Here is a 15,019-nt window from a genome sequence, read left to right on the forward strand (position 1 = left end):
TCCAGGGCATAAATTACACCCATTAACATCTCATCATTAAACATTAAAAGTGTACAATTTATGCTTTCTCTTTATTGAATATATGGCAGTAATATGACAAAAAATAATGTTGATTTGTGGAAATGATCAATAATAAAATATGCATAATCTTTGATCACCACTTTAGTTGGTATTGAAGAGACAATTTTCTTATTATACAAGGAGCTCCTTACACACATCCTGTACATTTCATTCAGGACCATAAAAAGATGGTGCTAAAAATACCTGCTTTTGGTACGAGCTATGGACATTTTAGAGACAATGATGAATATGTAAATGAATGCAATTCTTTCACTGTGATTAAGAAACTGAGTATTGAGAAAGCTGTAAATTAGCCTACAAAGCTGGTCAAATGTTCCGGATTAATGTTATTAAACCCCATTTCAGATCTCTGGGTGTATTTCGAACTAAGCTTTGCCAAAATTACAAAGATCTCTTCATATGCACTAACTGTAAATTGTTTTTGTACATAATCCCGGTAATTCTTCAATTAATACAACAGATCTGTCAGACTGCTGGAAATGTAAATTCAAAATAACAAGCAATGCTGGGGTTTTGAGGCTTTCATGTTATAGAGTATATACAGATTCAGCCATTTGACATACTGTTTCCTGGTAGCATCATTGACAACTGGTTTATATTTAAGGTCACTTGCTGTATCAGTTCTCCCGGACAGCTCCTATACTTAATTATTGATACACTTTCGTTGTCTTAAGCCAGCAGTGTTAGACATATGCTGAAATTGAATACATTAATGCAATTTTAATTAATGTTAGGCACTAGCAATCAACTGAACTGCTAATACTATGGCAGGTCTGAGATCGCCACAAATCACAGACCTATTCAATAACACATCTGTGATGGGACGTGCCAACTTACTGTAATAACCCCAGAGACATTCGCACACTCATACTCTAAGCCCTGTGACATTTAAATTCGGTGGCTGGTGGAGGGTGCAGCTGCCTGATGATGTAGTAGATTTACAGTGTAGTGGTGGTGCCAGGTATTCTTTATGCTGTAGTCGTACTAAAGGCGAGTTTTTACAGGATACTTTGATTGTTTTGTTTTCCTTCCTGTATTACAATTTGGCATTATGTCCTGCTACAATTTATCAATATTTAAGTATGATATTAATTAGCATATGATTTTGACTTTAAACATTCATAATTTTATAAAAGCAAGATGTTATGGCATCAGAAAAAAAAAATACAAATTAGTTAATCAGATAACAGATATCAAATAACAAAACTCTGCATTACTTTATTAATGTGTCAGTGGTACTGAGAGTTTAAAGTTTACAGTAATCTTATTTTACTACACATTGATTAAAAAACTACAAGTTAAGATTGAAGGTGTGACTCAAACACTAAATAAATCTACATGATATTTAGAAAATGTAGGTTTGTTATATAAAGCATCCAGCATGTTAGGTAAGCTGGTCTTTAATTACTAAGGAACTGTTTCTGCAATTCATCAGCTTTACTCTGAACTCAAAACTTGTGATGTTCTTCAAACTGTCATGAAGAAGTTTTTAAGGCTTCAACTATCTCGAGCTGGCAGATTTAGGAGGAGTCAGTGAGTTTTTTAAGCCCAGTGTGTCAGTGTGTGCTTTTAATCCTGGAGCTCCTCCCAGAGAAGTGCACTGTTGGTCTCTTTTAGAGAATTTATAAGTCAAGCTTTATGAAAGTTGATCCAGGAGGTAGAGAGAAGCAGGCTGATGAAACACAATTAGATAATTTCCAGATGTATTTGTCATGTGGTTCAATGTTGCAGGTTTTTGTAATTTAAAGGTTTTTGAGTAAACGTGCGTAATAAAATCTTCTTCAGATGAAAAAGACTTGATCTAAAAGGCTGCTTCACTGTATCTAATCCCAGCACAATTCCCATTCCCTTTGAATGAGTAGTTTCTGCAGCACACTGGATAAACAGCAATGTTTTGCAACTTTCTCTCATAACTCAGCACCAACTTCAATTGAAATATTGGGTACTTGGCTAAGATCAATAAAATGAATTGTGAACAGTGCAAGATAAAAAAAGATGAGGTAGAAATCCCTGACCTCTGTGTGTTCCTGCACTGGATGAACCACACAGCAGCGGCTGCTTGGGTGTTTAGGTTTATTTAAACCCAGATTTGGCTCAGTCTTCTGTTCTTCTCAGGGCAGAGCTGCATCACCAGAATGCATCCCTCCACGCTCATGTATTGTTCATTTCAAAACATTTAGGTCACATATAAATGTGCTAGACAGCTATTGATTCTCAGCTTTACACAATCAATGACATTCAGAGAGTTTTGATTCAGTGTGTTAGTGCCGGCTAAAGCATTAAATGTGTATTGAAGGCTGGCTAATAAAGGTTGAACAATTGAAGGTTGCAAAGACGCATAAAGGTGTGTGAAATTGGTTCCAATGGTAAAAGTTAATTTCATAGTGCAGACATTTTATTTTTTATTTTATGTGGAGCTCAAAACACATTTCATAATCAGGACAGATAAATATATCCAGATGTTGATGATGCTTTGTTCACACTGCAGCTGTGTGGCCGTACTATTTTATTCTATCCTTAACTTCATTTTCAGATGTGATGTTCTCTTATAGGTGTGAACAGAAAATAAGTTGCATGAAGTCATATGATACAATTCTGATATGGACAAATATAGGATACAAAATATCATCATATGACCTTAATGATATATTTGTGTGTTACCTTGAAAAAAATTAAATCTGACTTTATTACTAAATGATTCTTACAATATTGACAAAACCGATGTTTTATTGGTTTAGTTGAGCTGGTTTGACCTTTTTAAACTTCATCCGACCCTTTTCTTTTTGTTGTATGCTTTACCATTCAATAACAAGAAAGTGTATATAATGTAGAGTTGGATAAAGACTTGTGATGCTGTTTATTTTGTTGTTACTTACGTTTGCAAAGTTAAGTTTTTTTCCTCATATATTTTTAATTCTTCCATCTTCACATGGAGAAATGTTGTTAGAAGCTTGTGTGTGTGTGTGTGTGTGTGTTAGTGAGAACTGTGGCTCATTGAACAGCCTGGCAGCAGTACAGAGATATTCCCTTCTCAAGTTTTTTAGTGAGCCTCACCCTACTATCCTACCAGAGAAAGCCACAGTCAGAGGTGGGAGCCCATGGCTGTCGATCAATACATGAATGCACCTCTAGCCAACTACTCTTCTCATATCAAAGTTCAAAGTAAGTATTTGCTGCTGGAAGACATTGTTATGGCTTAATCACAGCACTTTGGACCACACCTCAACTTGGCCAGACTAAGTTTATATGGAAACAACAAACAGTATTATTGAAGGGTAGAGACACAAATCAATTCAGGCAAAACTTACACCACACACACACACACACACACACACACACACAGGTTTCATACGCCGCTTACCAGGTTTTGCTGACAGAGCCAGTAAAATTGCTGGAATTTCTGAGACATGAGCAGTTGAGCGCTTCCCACCGCACTTCGGATTCTTCCAAGGACTGAAACACATGCAGCATACAGTACCAAGTCCTTATGTGTACCATCACAGTCCCATACATTCATTATAGTAAAAAAACAAACCATGTTACATTTCAGTACTGCCTGTATAAAAGCAAATATATGTGACCAAATATATGTGAAGTTTTCGGCAGACACTCACTTTCCTCTGATAGGTCATTCTCTTCTGCTTCTGCCTCCATCTCCTTACACCATCCCTCAATCCTCTTGGTTTCCGTGTGAAGCAGTTGCATGAACCAGCTCCCATCTCTCCTCAGGGATGGAGAGACCCTGCCTGACTCGCCTGATGAGACTGCACTCTCCCGTGGAGAAGGGGGTTCCAGCTGCCAGGTGGTCTCGCTGGTGGTCTCCCTTGGGCTGGGGGGTTCAGCAGGGGTACGGTAATCCTCGCGGTAGCTGAAAAGCCCTTGTGTGCGAACGGTTCTCACCGCCCCATACTGGGTCGGCGTGCTGGGCTCTGAGTGACGCTGGAAGCCCCCACCAAACTGCAGGCCTTTGTCCTCCATGGTAGGGAAGCCCTCCAACTCCATGTCAGCCTGCACAGCTGCAGTCACACTGTTGGAGCGTTTGAACCTGCCCTGTCTGAGAGGCGAGATAGCAGAAATGCACAGATCAATATACACACATTGGCCAAAATCATAAATAATGACAGTCACTTTTCTCTCACTATTATAATAGTGAAAGAAAACATTGAGCTTTTCTTCTGAGGTTAAAATCATTATCTCACCCTTTCTTGTCATCTTCCACCTGGATCCCAACAGAGTGGTATTCCCGTGAGCCTTTGCTTTCAGATTCAGAGTCTGTGGCTGCTTCCACCTAATGCAAAGAAACAATACCAAACCAACAGTTCTTCTCATTATGTGAGCTAACATTCCCCAGTGCTTCTGGATTTATTGGTTTGGGGCTGGACAGAGCAATTTAACTGTACATGGCCTTTCAGAAAGTAAAACATTGTATCATTTATAGAGGTTGCAAAGGCAGTAAGAGGTTTTTTGACTTCTAGGGAAGTTGAATTCTTAAAATGAAGGCAGGATGATATAAGGCACACTACATCAAGTTTGAAAGGAATTATCACCAGACTCTCTGCAGTTCCCCTTCAGCTCTACAGAATGTTTTTACAGCATTCAGCTCATTGTTCTAGTTTTATGGCCTGCAACTTTACTGTTTTTTTGACTCATGTAGAAGCAAAATGTAAAATGTAAATCAGGTTTTGTTGACACCTACAATCAAAAATGTAGTAAAATTTGATCTCTGCATTTAGCCCATACATGAGGAGCAGTGGCCAGCCATTGCGTGGTGCCCTAGGACCCCCAAAGGCCAAATTAAGTTCTAGCTATTTCATTCATCTTTCAGTGACACAAATAACTCCCTAGTGCAGATTTTGAAAAGTTAAACTGTATGAAAAGTATGGATTGGCTTTTGTTAAGTACGACCGATGTGACCACAGTGACAGATAGGGTAACATTAGTGGATATTATGGGATGGGAATGAAGAGTGACTAATGATGATCCAGCCTGCCCCTGCATGACTGTGATCCTGATCCAGGAGCCCAGCCGCAGAGACTCTTTATTGCTGCCTGCACCACTCCCAGTAGTCCCATGTTTTAGTGGCTTTATGGAAACACTGTCAGTGCTCACCACTTTCCTGTCTGACACTTTTACCTTGTTTCTGCATTTGCTCATCTCTTTCTTATCTAATTTTTCTGCTTTCACTTTTCTCTTTGTCTAGAGTTCCCAATTTCCTGCTGGCTTACTGTCTTTTTCTTTCTTTGCATTCTTAAGCCTCTTTGTCTCATGGCTCGGTTCCTTAGTGCCCACTGAGACTTATTTCCTTGCGACTGTACAAGAAATGGTCTCCAAATGAAATGTTTGATAGTACATAGTGGCCAATTTTAAGAGAAGAAGAGGTAAAGTGACATTGCGGCCCCCTTGCTCATCTGTTGCTTTTTCTGTGTAAATCATCATCATCATCCCTACTTTTGCAACTAGAATGATGTCCATATAGGCCTTTAGAGCATCTGAGTCATAAATCTTCTACTCAATGCAGTATTGTTACTATGAGAGTGAGTCAAAGATACTGGTTGAAAATAGGGTGTTTTTCTGTTGCAGATAAATGTCAACCCTACCTTTGGTGTGAAGTGGTCAGTATTAAAGCTGGGGAGTGACATTTTTGGAGAGCCATTTTGTATTCTGTCAGGCCATTTGGGAGAAGCTGTTAGCAGGGAGGAAATGAGTGTGGAGCAGCTTGCTGATGTGACCTCCATTACTTTGTGTTAGAAGCAAAGCAAAGTCCACCTCATGAAAAGAGAATGAGTTTCATGTCGGTGATGGATGAGGGCTGAAGGAAGACAAAACATGCAGGCGGATGTGAGATTTATGTCTAATAGGGTTACCCTGAAGATGCTGCTATATGTATGTAAAGATACGCAGGCGTGCACACACACACACACACACACACACACACACACACACACACACGCACACACACTGCATCTGTAGTCACAGTGACAACGTCAGCACAGGTGTGGAAACTGTGAGCATCAGCGAAAAGGAGCACAGAGCCACTGTGCCTTCCATCTAAAACACACAAACACCACCTGGTGACTTTTCCCTGCCAATGATTGTGTTTAAGGTTAAAAGCTTTGACTTCCTCTTTAAACAACCTCATTATGGCTCCAATTAAAACTATTTTTGTAAATAAATCAATCAGCGCTTTAGAACACAAACATGTCTCAGCTTTCAGGTTGCAAATGTGCAGCTAATGCAGCGATAAAGTGGTCATTAAGGACTGGGGGGTGTCAAGAGAACACCACGTGCACAAGGTCAAAAACCAAATGTTGTCACTCTCTGAGATTAGGGTGTAAATAAAGCAAACGGCAAATCAATAAAGAGGGATGCTAATTCAGGTTAATTATACTCCTAATAGTAGACTGATTGGTAATATGATAAGATGTTGAGGTCAAGTGAAGCTGTCAGGAATAGGAATAAATCAATATTAAATCCCAGAAGTGACCTGCTGCAAAAACATAATTGCCATCTGATGTAACCACTGAAAAGACAGCTGAAGACAAACTGGACAGCAAAGGCAAATGTCAAGCCAATTCAGGTGACTGTATGTATATTAGACTACATGTGTGTAGGGAGGTAGCCAGGATCTAAGGCGCCAAGAAGAAACTTTCTAAAATGTTTTAATTATTTGCATTTTTGTTGTGCATGTTTTATGTATGAAGTAAGCAATTCTATTCTATTTTTTGTTGTATTTAAATGAGGCAGCTCTTTCAAGGAATTTCCACTTAAAATAAAAAAAGTTGCTTACAAACTCAACAAGGCAAACTAATTAAAATAACAGACTCGCAACATCTTTTGGCTCTGTAAAATATATTATTACCCAACATCAAGGCCCTAATGCTTCTTGCATATCTAAGTATGTCTGGGCCAGATTTTATTTTATTTTTGTCTTTTATCTAAAAGGAGTCAAATTTAAATGTACTGTGCCTGAAAATATAACATTAAATTCACAGGAAAAGAAAACAAAATACTGCAGTCATGACCACAGTGTCCTAAATATAGACTGTAAATACTGTATAGACCTTTACTGCACCTGTACTGGTAATTGAAACACACATCACTGGAGCCAATGTGAAAGCCAACATAATTCTCTGTCACTTTCTCCCACATACAAACAACTTGGACATCCCTTCATTATCTTCATTCTCATTTTGTCTCATCCTCATGACTAACTGTATCCTGCTCTTTTTACTCCTCATCTTATCCACCTATAGTATTTCATCTGTATTCCCCTCCGTTTGTAACAAATGATTTAAATCAGAGCAGCATGTGTAGAGAGACTTTGTATGTGTGTGTGGAACCTGAGTGTCACCCACCAGGAAGTTTGGTGAGGCATGACAATGAGATTTTGATGTTGCAGTTCAGCAATTTAAAATTAGCACTCATAAATATGGTTAGGCTTGATCATCCTGTATGACTGATTTGCTGGTTTATGCAAACTCAACCCTGCAAACCTATATTTCCTGTTTCTAATTTTGACTGGTACACCGAGGTAGGTGACAGACACACACTTTAAACCAGTCAGAAGAGCAAAGAGAAAAAAAAAGAAGAAAAACAGAAACATAGAAACTCTCCCTGTGAAATAACCCCAACTGTTCTAAAGGAAAACAGTGTTTCCAAATGTTTTAGGGCCTTTAATTTAATAATTTTATATATTTTGGGGAGAGCAATACAAAAGTACTGATTCCTTCTGTGGTGTCTGACCAAACACAGATATTTCTGTTTACCACACACACCTGGAAACTGCACATTTAATCAAAATTGCAGAACACAAACCTTCTGTTCAGTTGGAACCTGTAAAATCCCAACAATCTGTGGTGTGTTCTAGGATCTCCTCATCCACATTTGACTATTTTCACAAAGTGACATCCATCACAATGCTGCCGCAGACACACATTGCCTTTATTAATACATATGTGCACACATATAAAAAAATCCCTTTTGCAAAAATAAAGTTATATGTTTACCTCACCAGCAGGTTCAAGTTTCCAGAAATCAGGCTCTGACTGTGTTTTTTAAATTCTTACCCTAATTAAGAAAATCAATGTCCTTGTTTACTTGAAGTTTAAAGAATCGGGTTACTGCAGGAGGGAGATAGTAACTAGGTTACTTTAACAAGCAGAATACAGTTTAAATTACAGTACATCATTTTAATAGACTGCTGTAACTAATATGCTGGAGGCTATTTTTAATTGCTCCCATCTACACATAACACTGAAACAGTGTCTGGGCAAAACTTGCAGCTGGATACTCTAAGGATTGTGATGTGATACAACACAACGAGTGTAGCGGGATCAATTGACTTTGAAGGGATCATTTATTCACTGGCTCACTCCCCAGTGGCAACATCTGACAGTCAATGGCTTCAGTGTAATTTGGGAGTTAGACTAATCTCCGGCCAAAGGACTTTCTTAATATCACCTGAAAAAAAAGCACAGCAATTACCCTTTAAAGTGTGCTTGATTTATTTCGTCAGAAACTTCAGCAACACCCAATGTCATTCAAACACCTTCAAAATGAGATTAATGAAGTGGTCAATCTGCTTTTTTCCCTTCAAATATTTTAAAGGTTTTCAAGTTCAACTCTGCACTGGCCACATTGGGCAGTCAGCAGAGAAGGGAGTCAGCTTGTGAATGTATAGATTCATGTGTGGAAAAGAGAATAAAGTGACAGTAAATGACAAACAATTAGACTAAAAAAGTACATGGGAAAGATTAAGAAAATACTAACATATTCACTGTAGCTGAGGGAATGATATTAAAGAGGAGTGTGCATTTAAGTATATGAGATGATAGGTTTACAAAAAGCATAATTCCTACTTCCTAGATGGAGCAAAATTCCAAATTCACCAAGTAACTTTTCATTTTCTATTTGGATTTTTAGACTGCATCTGAAGAGCCACAAAAGCAGAATCTCAGTATCAGAGAATGAGGGAGACAAATCCAGGCTAAGATCATAGGGAGTGGGAGGTAGAGAGAGAAAGAAAGAGAAAGCTAAAGAAAGAGAGAGGGAGTGTGAAATGTATAAAGCAAGCAGAGAGGGAGTGATTGAACCATGGAGTGAAACACCATTCACTAAAACCTACTATAGCATGAGGGGAATCTTAATTGATGTATTGCAGTAAGATGACTCACGCTTGCTATTTTTAGCTGCTGAAACGTGAACGCTGTTTCTCATTTGTATGTGTGAGTGTCTTAATTATAATGCAACCATGCATATTTAGATTGTAAGACTTTTAGTATTAATAATGAGATGCTTCTATCATACAAACTCAAATTCATGACTAACCTGTATTCCTATGGAGGACCGAGGCGTCTTCAAGTACTCTTCAGCTTTGGACACGAGAATGGCCTTGTCACAGGTGAGCACTGAACTGTGGCTGTCTGTGGATGGGTGTCTTTTTCCAGCAATGACTCCTGCAGCTTCCATAGCTATAGTCACGGCCTTGGCACTGTCCAAGCTGTCCACAGAGTTATAAAGGCCCCTGCCAGGGTTCAACCCCATGCTGAGGCCGTCAGGGGCCCACATTCCACCATGAGGGTGCCTCCCTTCGTGGTAGGCGTCCTGGGTGGACTCGGTGCTGCTCTGGGCCGTGATGGAGATAAGGGGTTTGGAAGTGGTGCGGGGTGGGACCGGTGGAGGGGCCTTCTTGTAGTTGGGTGTGTAGGTGATGGCTGGAAAAGGTAGTAGGATATAACATTTTAAATACTTTTTCAAAATGTTGAACATGCAACATTTTTATTATTATTATTATTATTATCATTATTATTATTATGAGTCATTGCCATTATTAAATTCTGTATGTACTGTTGGAGTGCATTTTCATCATCATTATATCCCACCAACATTAGGCCCAACACATTTGTTCTAAGCTTTCATAATTATATTCCTGAGGACTTATTTGTGCACTGATGCAAGGTTATGTGCCTGACTACAATGTAGTAGGGGCCAGTTACCAGGCAACCTGTGGGGACTTTAGGAAGTTACTGATCTCAACCACAAAATAGTCCATTTCATAATCCCCTGTAAAGCAGAGATTTGCCATTTTTACATTGTTGTTTTTGTGCAGATGAAACAAGATATGTGTTAATTAGTGGGCTTTAGAGTTGATGGTGAATGTTATTACCTTTGGACAGAGCCATACTAGTTGTTCCCTCTGTTTCCAGTCTTTGAGCTAAGATAGCCAGCTGCTGGTGGTAGCGTACAACATTTAGCATACAAACCCATTTGTTTCTACTGACATAAAATCTCTAAAAACAGCTCACAAATTTTTATTTTGAAAAAAGCATAAATAATTTCCTAAAATAGCTGGGCAATTCATGTTCTTAGAAAACATGACTCAAACAGGACTGCATTTCCTGGATATTATTTTCAGCCATGGATTAATCCACATTTCAAGCTCCAGTGTGCATTTATTTTAGACTGGTGTGTGTGGGCTCCACTGGGCTCCACTCATAATAAACCACAATTGCCATGTTTATTGCAATTAATATGCAGGTGACAGGATCAAATCACTGTTTATTTTGGCCTTTTCGCTGAATTTCTTAACAATGTATGTCTGGTATGGTGTCATTAAGAAAAAATCACTGGACTTATGCTCTTAACGTCTCTCTCAAGCTCTTGATTGCTTATTATTATTTTTTTTCTTGCTTGATTTTTCAGTTTGTAATACACCTACTCCGCCCTTAGCTACTACTCAATCAGATGACAAAGCTGCAGGTTCTTACCAGACTGTTCAATGTCTGATTGTGTCAAACATTTCTTTATTTCCATCCATCATGGTATCTGTACATGGTATGTAAACATTTCTCAATAAGATCCTTGCACTCACATCATACAGAGAACATATTCCTAACCATTTGTTCAATGATGATGAATGTACTTTCCAATGTATTACCACTTCATATTATTGCTTTATTAACTTGCTTTATTTTACTTAACTATTATATTATTATAAATATAATTTGTTACACTGTGGCTGGTTGTTTAACATACATGCTTAACATGTATGGCAAAATTCAATGGGTTAAACTTTGAATCTGTGGATATGGCATTTTTGTTTTTTGGTACTTTTCTATTGTTGCTGGCCAGCTTATTGATCTAAGCTCCTGGCTGAGAGTCAAGTCTGTTTGAGAGTTGTGTTTGCCTCTCTCACAGTATACTCTGCTAACTCTCAGTGCTCAGACAGGGCAGAGAACAGTTTAAAAAGTGGGCTTTATCTAAAAGTTGTGAATATATATTTTTTGAATAATTAATAAGTTGATAGAGTAAGAGAGAACATCAAAGCCTATGTGACACGAGACACTCATCAAATATGGATGAGTGTGAAAACCAGAGGTAATCAACAGTACTCGTATGGAAGATCCTGGTGAGGAGGTACTGCTCAAGGAAGCCTGACAACTCTCATCTTCTTACTCTGTCAATTTCATGACAGAAAAAGGGGGATTACTTTCTTTCAAGTGCAAATGAGAATATGGACTTAATCCACAGAGAGATGGACTGAGGAATGGGTCATGAATGCCTTGTAGGTTTTTGACGTGTCTTTATTTTCAAGCAAGGCTTTGAGAGAAAAGCTCACTCAGTGTAGTTATAGGCTGAACCATCTGAAGCATGAGCAGCTGTGTTTGGTACATTGTGATCAAAGTGGAGAGGTGCCTCACAGCCAAGAAGAGAAGAGAGAAGGCAAAGAGGAAGAACACCCAGTCACGCTGCAGGTTAAGTTATGGGTCATCATTTTCCTTTTTAAAAGTGGCAAACTGTGTTGAACTCTGTGTTTTGGTTTCTGTCTTACAAATGCTTACATCACACAAAGCAATTAAGGAAGTCCTTATGCGACCAAAATTGGATCTATTTTGAGTTATAACGAGCTGCACCCTCCACACAAGCCCCCAAAAGTCGTGGTGCAAAATTAGCATTTCCCCCTATTACATTATAGCCTAAACAACACAATTACCCAACAAACACATTGAAAAAACAAGTCAGATTTTTTTTTTTACTTTTGCAAAAGCAGCAAACCCAGGGCTTCACTTCAAACCTGCAATGCCACCTTTTCACCTCTTTCTCACCCATATTTCTGTCGTGTTTATAAATAGCTCGAGACATCTAGTCTGTGAAGAGCATTCTGCTCTGGGGGCTTAATGACTCATGCTGCTGTCCATTCACAAAATAAACTCCTCATGGATGGAAAGATGCATTAGTGAAGAACGTGAAAAATCGGGGGAGAGAATAAGAGATGTGGAGGTAAGAGACGAAGGGAGGGTTGAATGTGCACAGACAGTAAAGGGGGGTTAGAGAGAGGTTTTGTGTGTGTGTGTGAGATAGAGAGCAAGGATAAATCATGGAGTGAGGAGAGATCAAGGGAGGAAAGAGATGACCCATTCAGGGAGCATGATTCAGCAGGAGGACCAAAATAGAGCCATTATTAGCCAGCCAGTCGTGTAAAGGGGAGTCATAATTCTTGCTCCCATCTCGGCAGTGGCAGTATTACTCAGCATTTAGATTTCATTTGACGTGAACACAGCCAGTATGCTCACTCAGTCACTTGCTCCCTCACTCACTACCCTGCTTACAGGAAATGCACTGAACAAAGCCCTCAGCAATATTATGTGCAATGTACACCACTGTAACATCAACAAAATGATTCACTATAATTATGTTGAAATATGAAAATGAAGCAGAGAGCGGAAGATTCGTGCTGAAAGCAGAACCATGAGAGGTGTGTGGGCTACAAATGAAGCTCATCAATTTTCATAAAAGCCTTTTTACATTACTGTAATGTTTTACAGAAAATCACAGCTTGTAACAAGCTACAACAATGCAATGGTCAACTAAGGCTGGATTACCGACCCCACAAAGCGCAATACTGTTCCTTAGGCCTGAGACCCCAAGGTTCACTGTAGTTGCATGTAATTTAATTAATTGTAGAATCTTCACCACTACAATACAGTGTCAACCAAACTGGGGCCTGCCTTATAACCTAGTCTTATGTCTCTATCTTTTAGAATAAAATCTTTTTTGGACATGATTTGTGTGATGCTGTGTGAAAGTTGAATGAGTCAGACTTTTGAGGGAACAATTCATTCAGATTCATTCAGAAGATAAAACCAAATGGAGAGTACAAGATGGTCAGATTTTACATAAAAGAAAAACAAATCACTTCCATCCAACACACACGTTGCTCAAATCCAAAATATGACAACGCTTATCTTTCTCACATACTTGGGTCTTTTATTTGCACAACCAAATCATAAGAAACATGCTTGAAAAGAAAAGCACAGTTTTCATGTTCTTGTATTTCAATAAAATTCAGCTTGGCCTGTCAGGTTTCTAGATTCCCCAAAATAGAGTTATAAAACTACAATTCAAGCATCAATTTGTGGTGGCTCTGACCTGTTCACATATTTATATATGTGTGTGCGTGTGTGTGTGTGTGTGTGTAGTTGGTTCGTGGCGAGTAGTAGTTGGTTTCTGGCTCCCTGTGTACATGGTGCAAACCACAGAATAACTTATTATGCAGTATGCAAGAATAAACATCAGTTTGGATATAAAACCATTCAGGTACCTTTCCAACTTTCTTAAGATCTTCACAACAGCAGGATGAACATGATATTTCTTTACATGTTAAGTAAGTTTTGGAAGAAAAACAAAGCAGCATTTATGGAGAGTACAGTGCAAAAAAAGGTATATCAATGATAGAGGTTCATTGCTCTCAGAGGCAGCTAAATGTATTCAGTATGAACACTCAATTTAATCTCTCTCGCTCAAACACACAAGCACAAACAACCACCACTGTGCCAGTGAGGCTGATTAACGTGAGACACAAAAGCAGTGATTCAACCACTCCATCTCTGTTAGGACCTCTCTATCTATCATGACTGGCTTATATGCTAGCATTGGGCTGGAGGGGGGGGGGGGTTGAGTGACGCGTCATTAAGAGTCTCTCTCTCCGATTGGATTTATCACTGTAAAGGAAATGCAGCAGTTTGTTTTGCAGCAGGCTTTTAAGGATATGTAAATGATTGAGAGGGAGGGAGGAGGAAGATGGATGGTAAGCTCCATTACTGGCGCTGTCACAAGTGTTGCAGACTGAAACAATAAAGAAATTAATATAAAAATAGCTAACAATAGAACATAAACAGACTGGGTGAATCATTACTTGAACTTCATCAACCTCGGATCATTTGTGAAAGTTTCTGTGTCCTGAATATTGTGATGGTTAACTGAGAACAAAAACAATGCAATAGACAACAAAGAAAAAAACCCTGTGGCAAGGTTCTCTTGATCTGTGGATCAAGGGCATACTGTTGCTCACTTGTAATGCTTCAGATGTTGTCCTGCTGTTCAAGTCACACTATTTGTTCTGTCTTTAATTTAAATTTAATGGCTGCTGCAATCTGTGATGGAGACACTCCCCTTCTCCTGCTCCTGGAGGCATACTGAACAGCATGTGTATGTCACCCTTTAAATGCATGAACAGTGAGGACTTAACCTCGCCGTCTAGTACAAATCTTCTTGCCAACCAGATGCATTATCATAAGAGAAACATTCAGTGGGTGGTGTGTATACATGTGTTTGTTTGCTCATTTGATGTCACATACTCTGGAAGAGAAGGAATGTTGTAAGGCAGGTTACAGAAAGTGACAAAATCATGACTATGTCAAATGACAGCACTTAAGTCTCTTAAGACTGCAGTCTGTTTTAATCAGAAGAGAGTTTACAGTAGGGGTGTGTTAAAGCTGAAATAGAGAACCTGCCTTTACTCTCTGATGAATAGATAACAGATAATTGTGCTCAAATAGCTTATTGATAATACTGGTCAAGTTTTAATTAGCACAGAAAAAATGCTCCGAAGTTAATCATAATTCCTTTTCTTTGTGATGAATTGTTGTTCTATCCAATT

At 38.8% G+C, this 15,019-nt stretch overlaps 1 protein-coding gene across 1 annotated transcript in view; it reads right to left on the minus strand.

Moving 5' to 3' along the window:
• The window catches only part of dlgap2a (discs, large (Drosophila) homolog-associated protein 2a), a 47,161-nt gene that overhangs the window by 1,547 nt on the left and 30,595 nt on the right, over nt 1-15,019 (minus strand). The window contains exons 5-8 of the mRNA XM_053335362.1: nt 9,409-9,794; nt 4,281-4,369; nt 3,696-4,135; nt 3,443-3,534 (exon numbers count right to left, since the gene is read on the minus strand). Coding sequence (XP_053191337.1) covers nt 3,443-3,534; nt 3,696-4,135; nt 4,281-4,369; nt 9,409-9,794 — 1,007 coding nt within the window. The remainder of the gene's footprint in view (nt 1-3,442; nt 3,535-3,695; nt 4,136-4,280; nt 4,370-9,408; nt 9,795-15,019) is intronic.

The sequence above is a fragment of the Scomber japonicus genome, chromosome 16 (genome assembly GCF_027409825.1).
Source record: "Scomber japonicus isolate fScoJap1 chromosome 16, fScoJap1.pri, whole genome shotgun sequence".
NCBI lineage: Eukaryota > Metazoa > Chordata > Actinopteri > Scombriformes > Scombridae > Scomber > Scomber japonicus.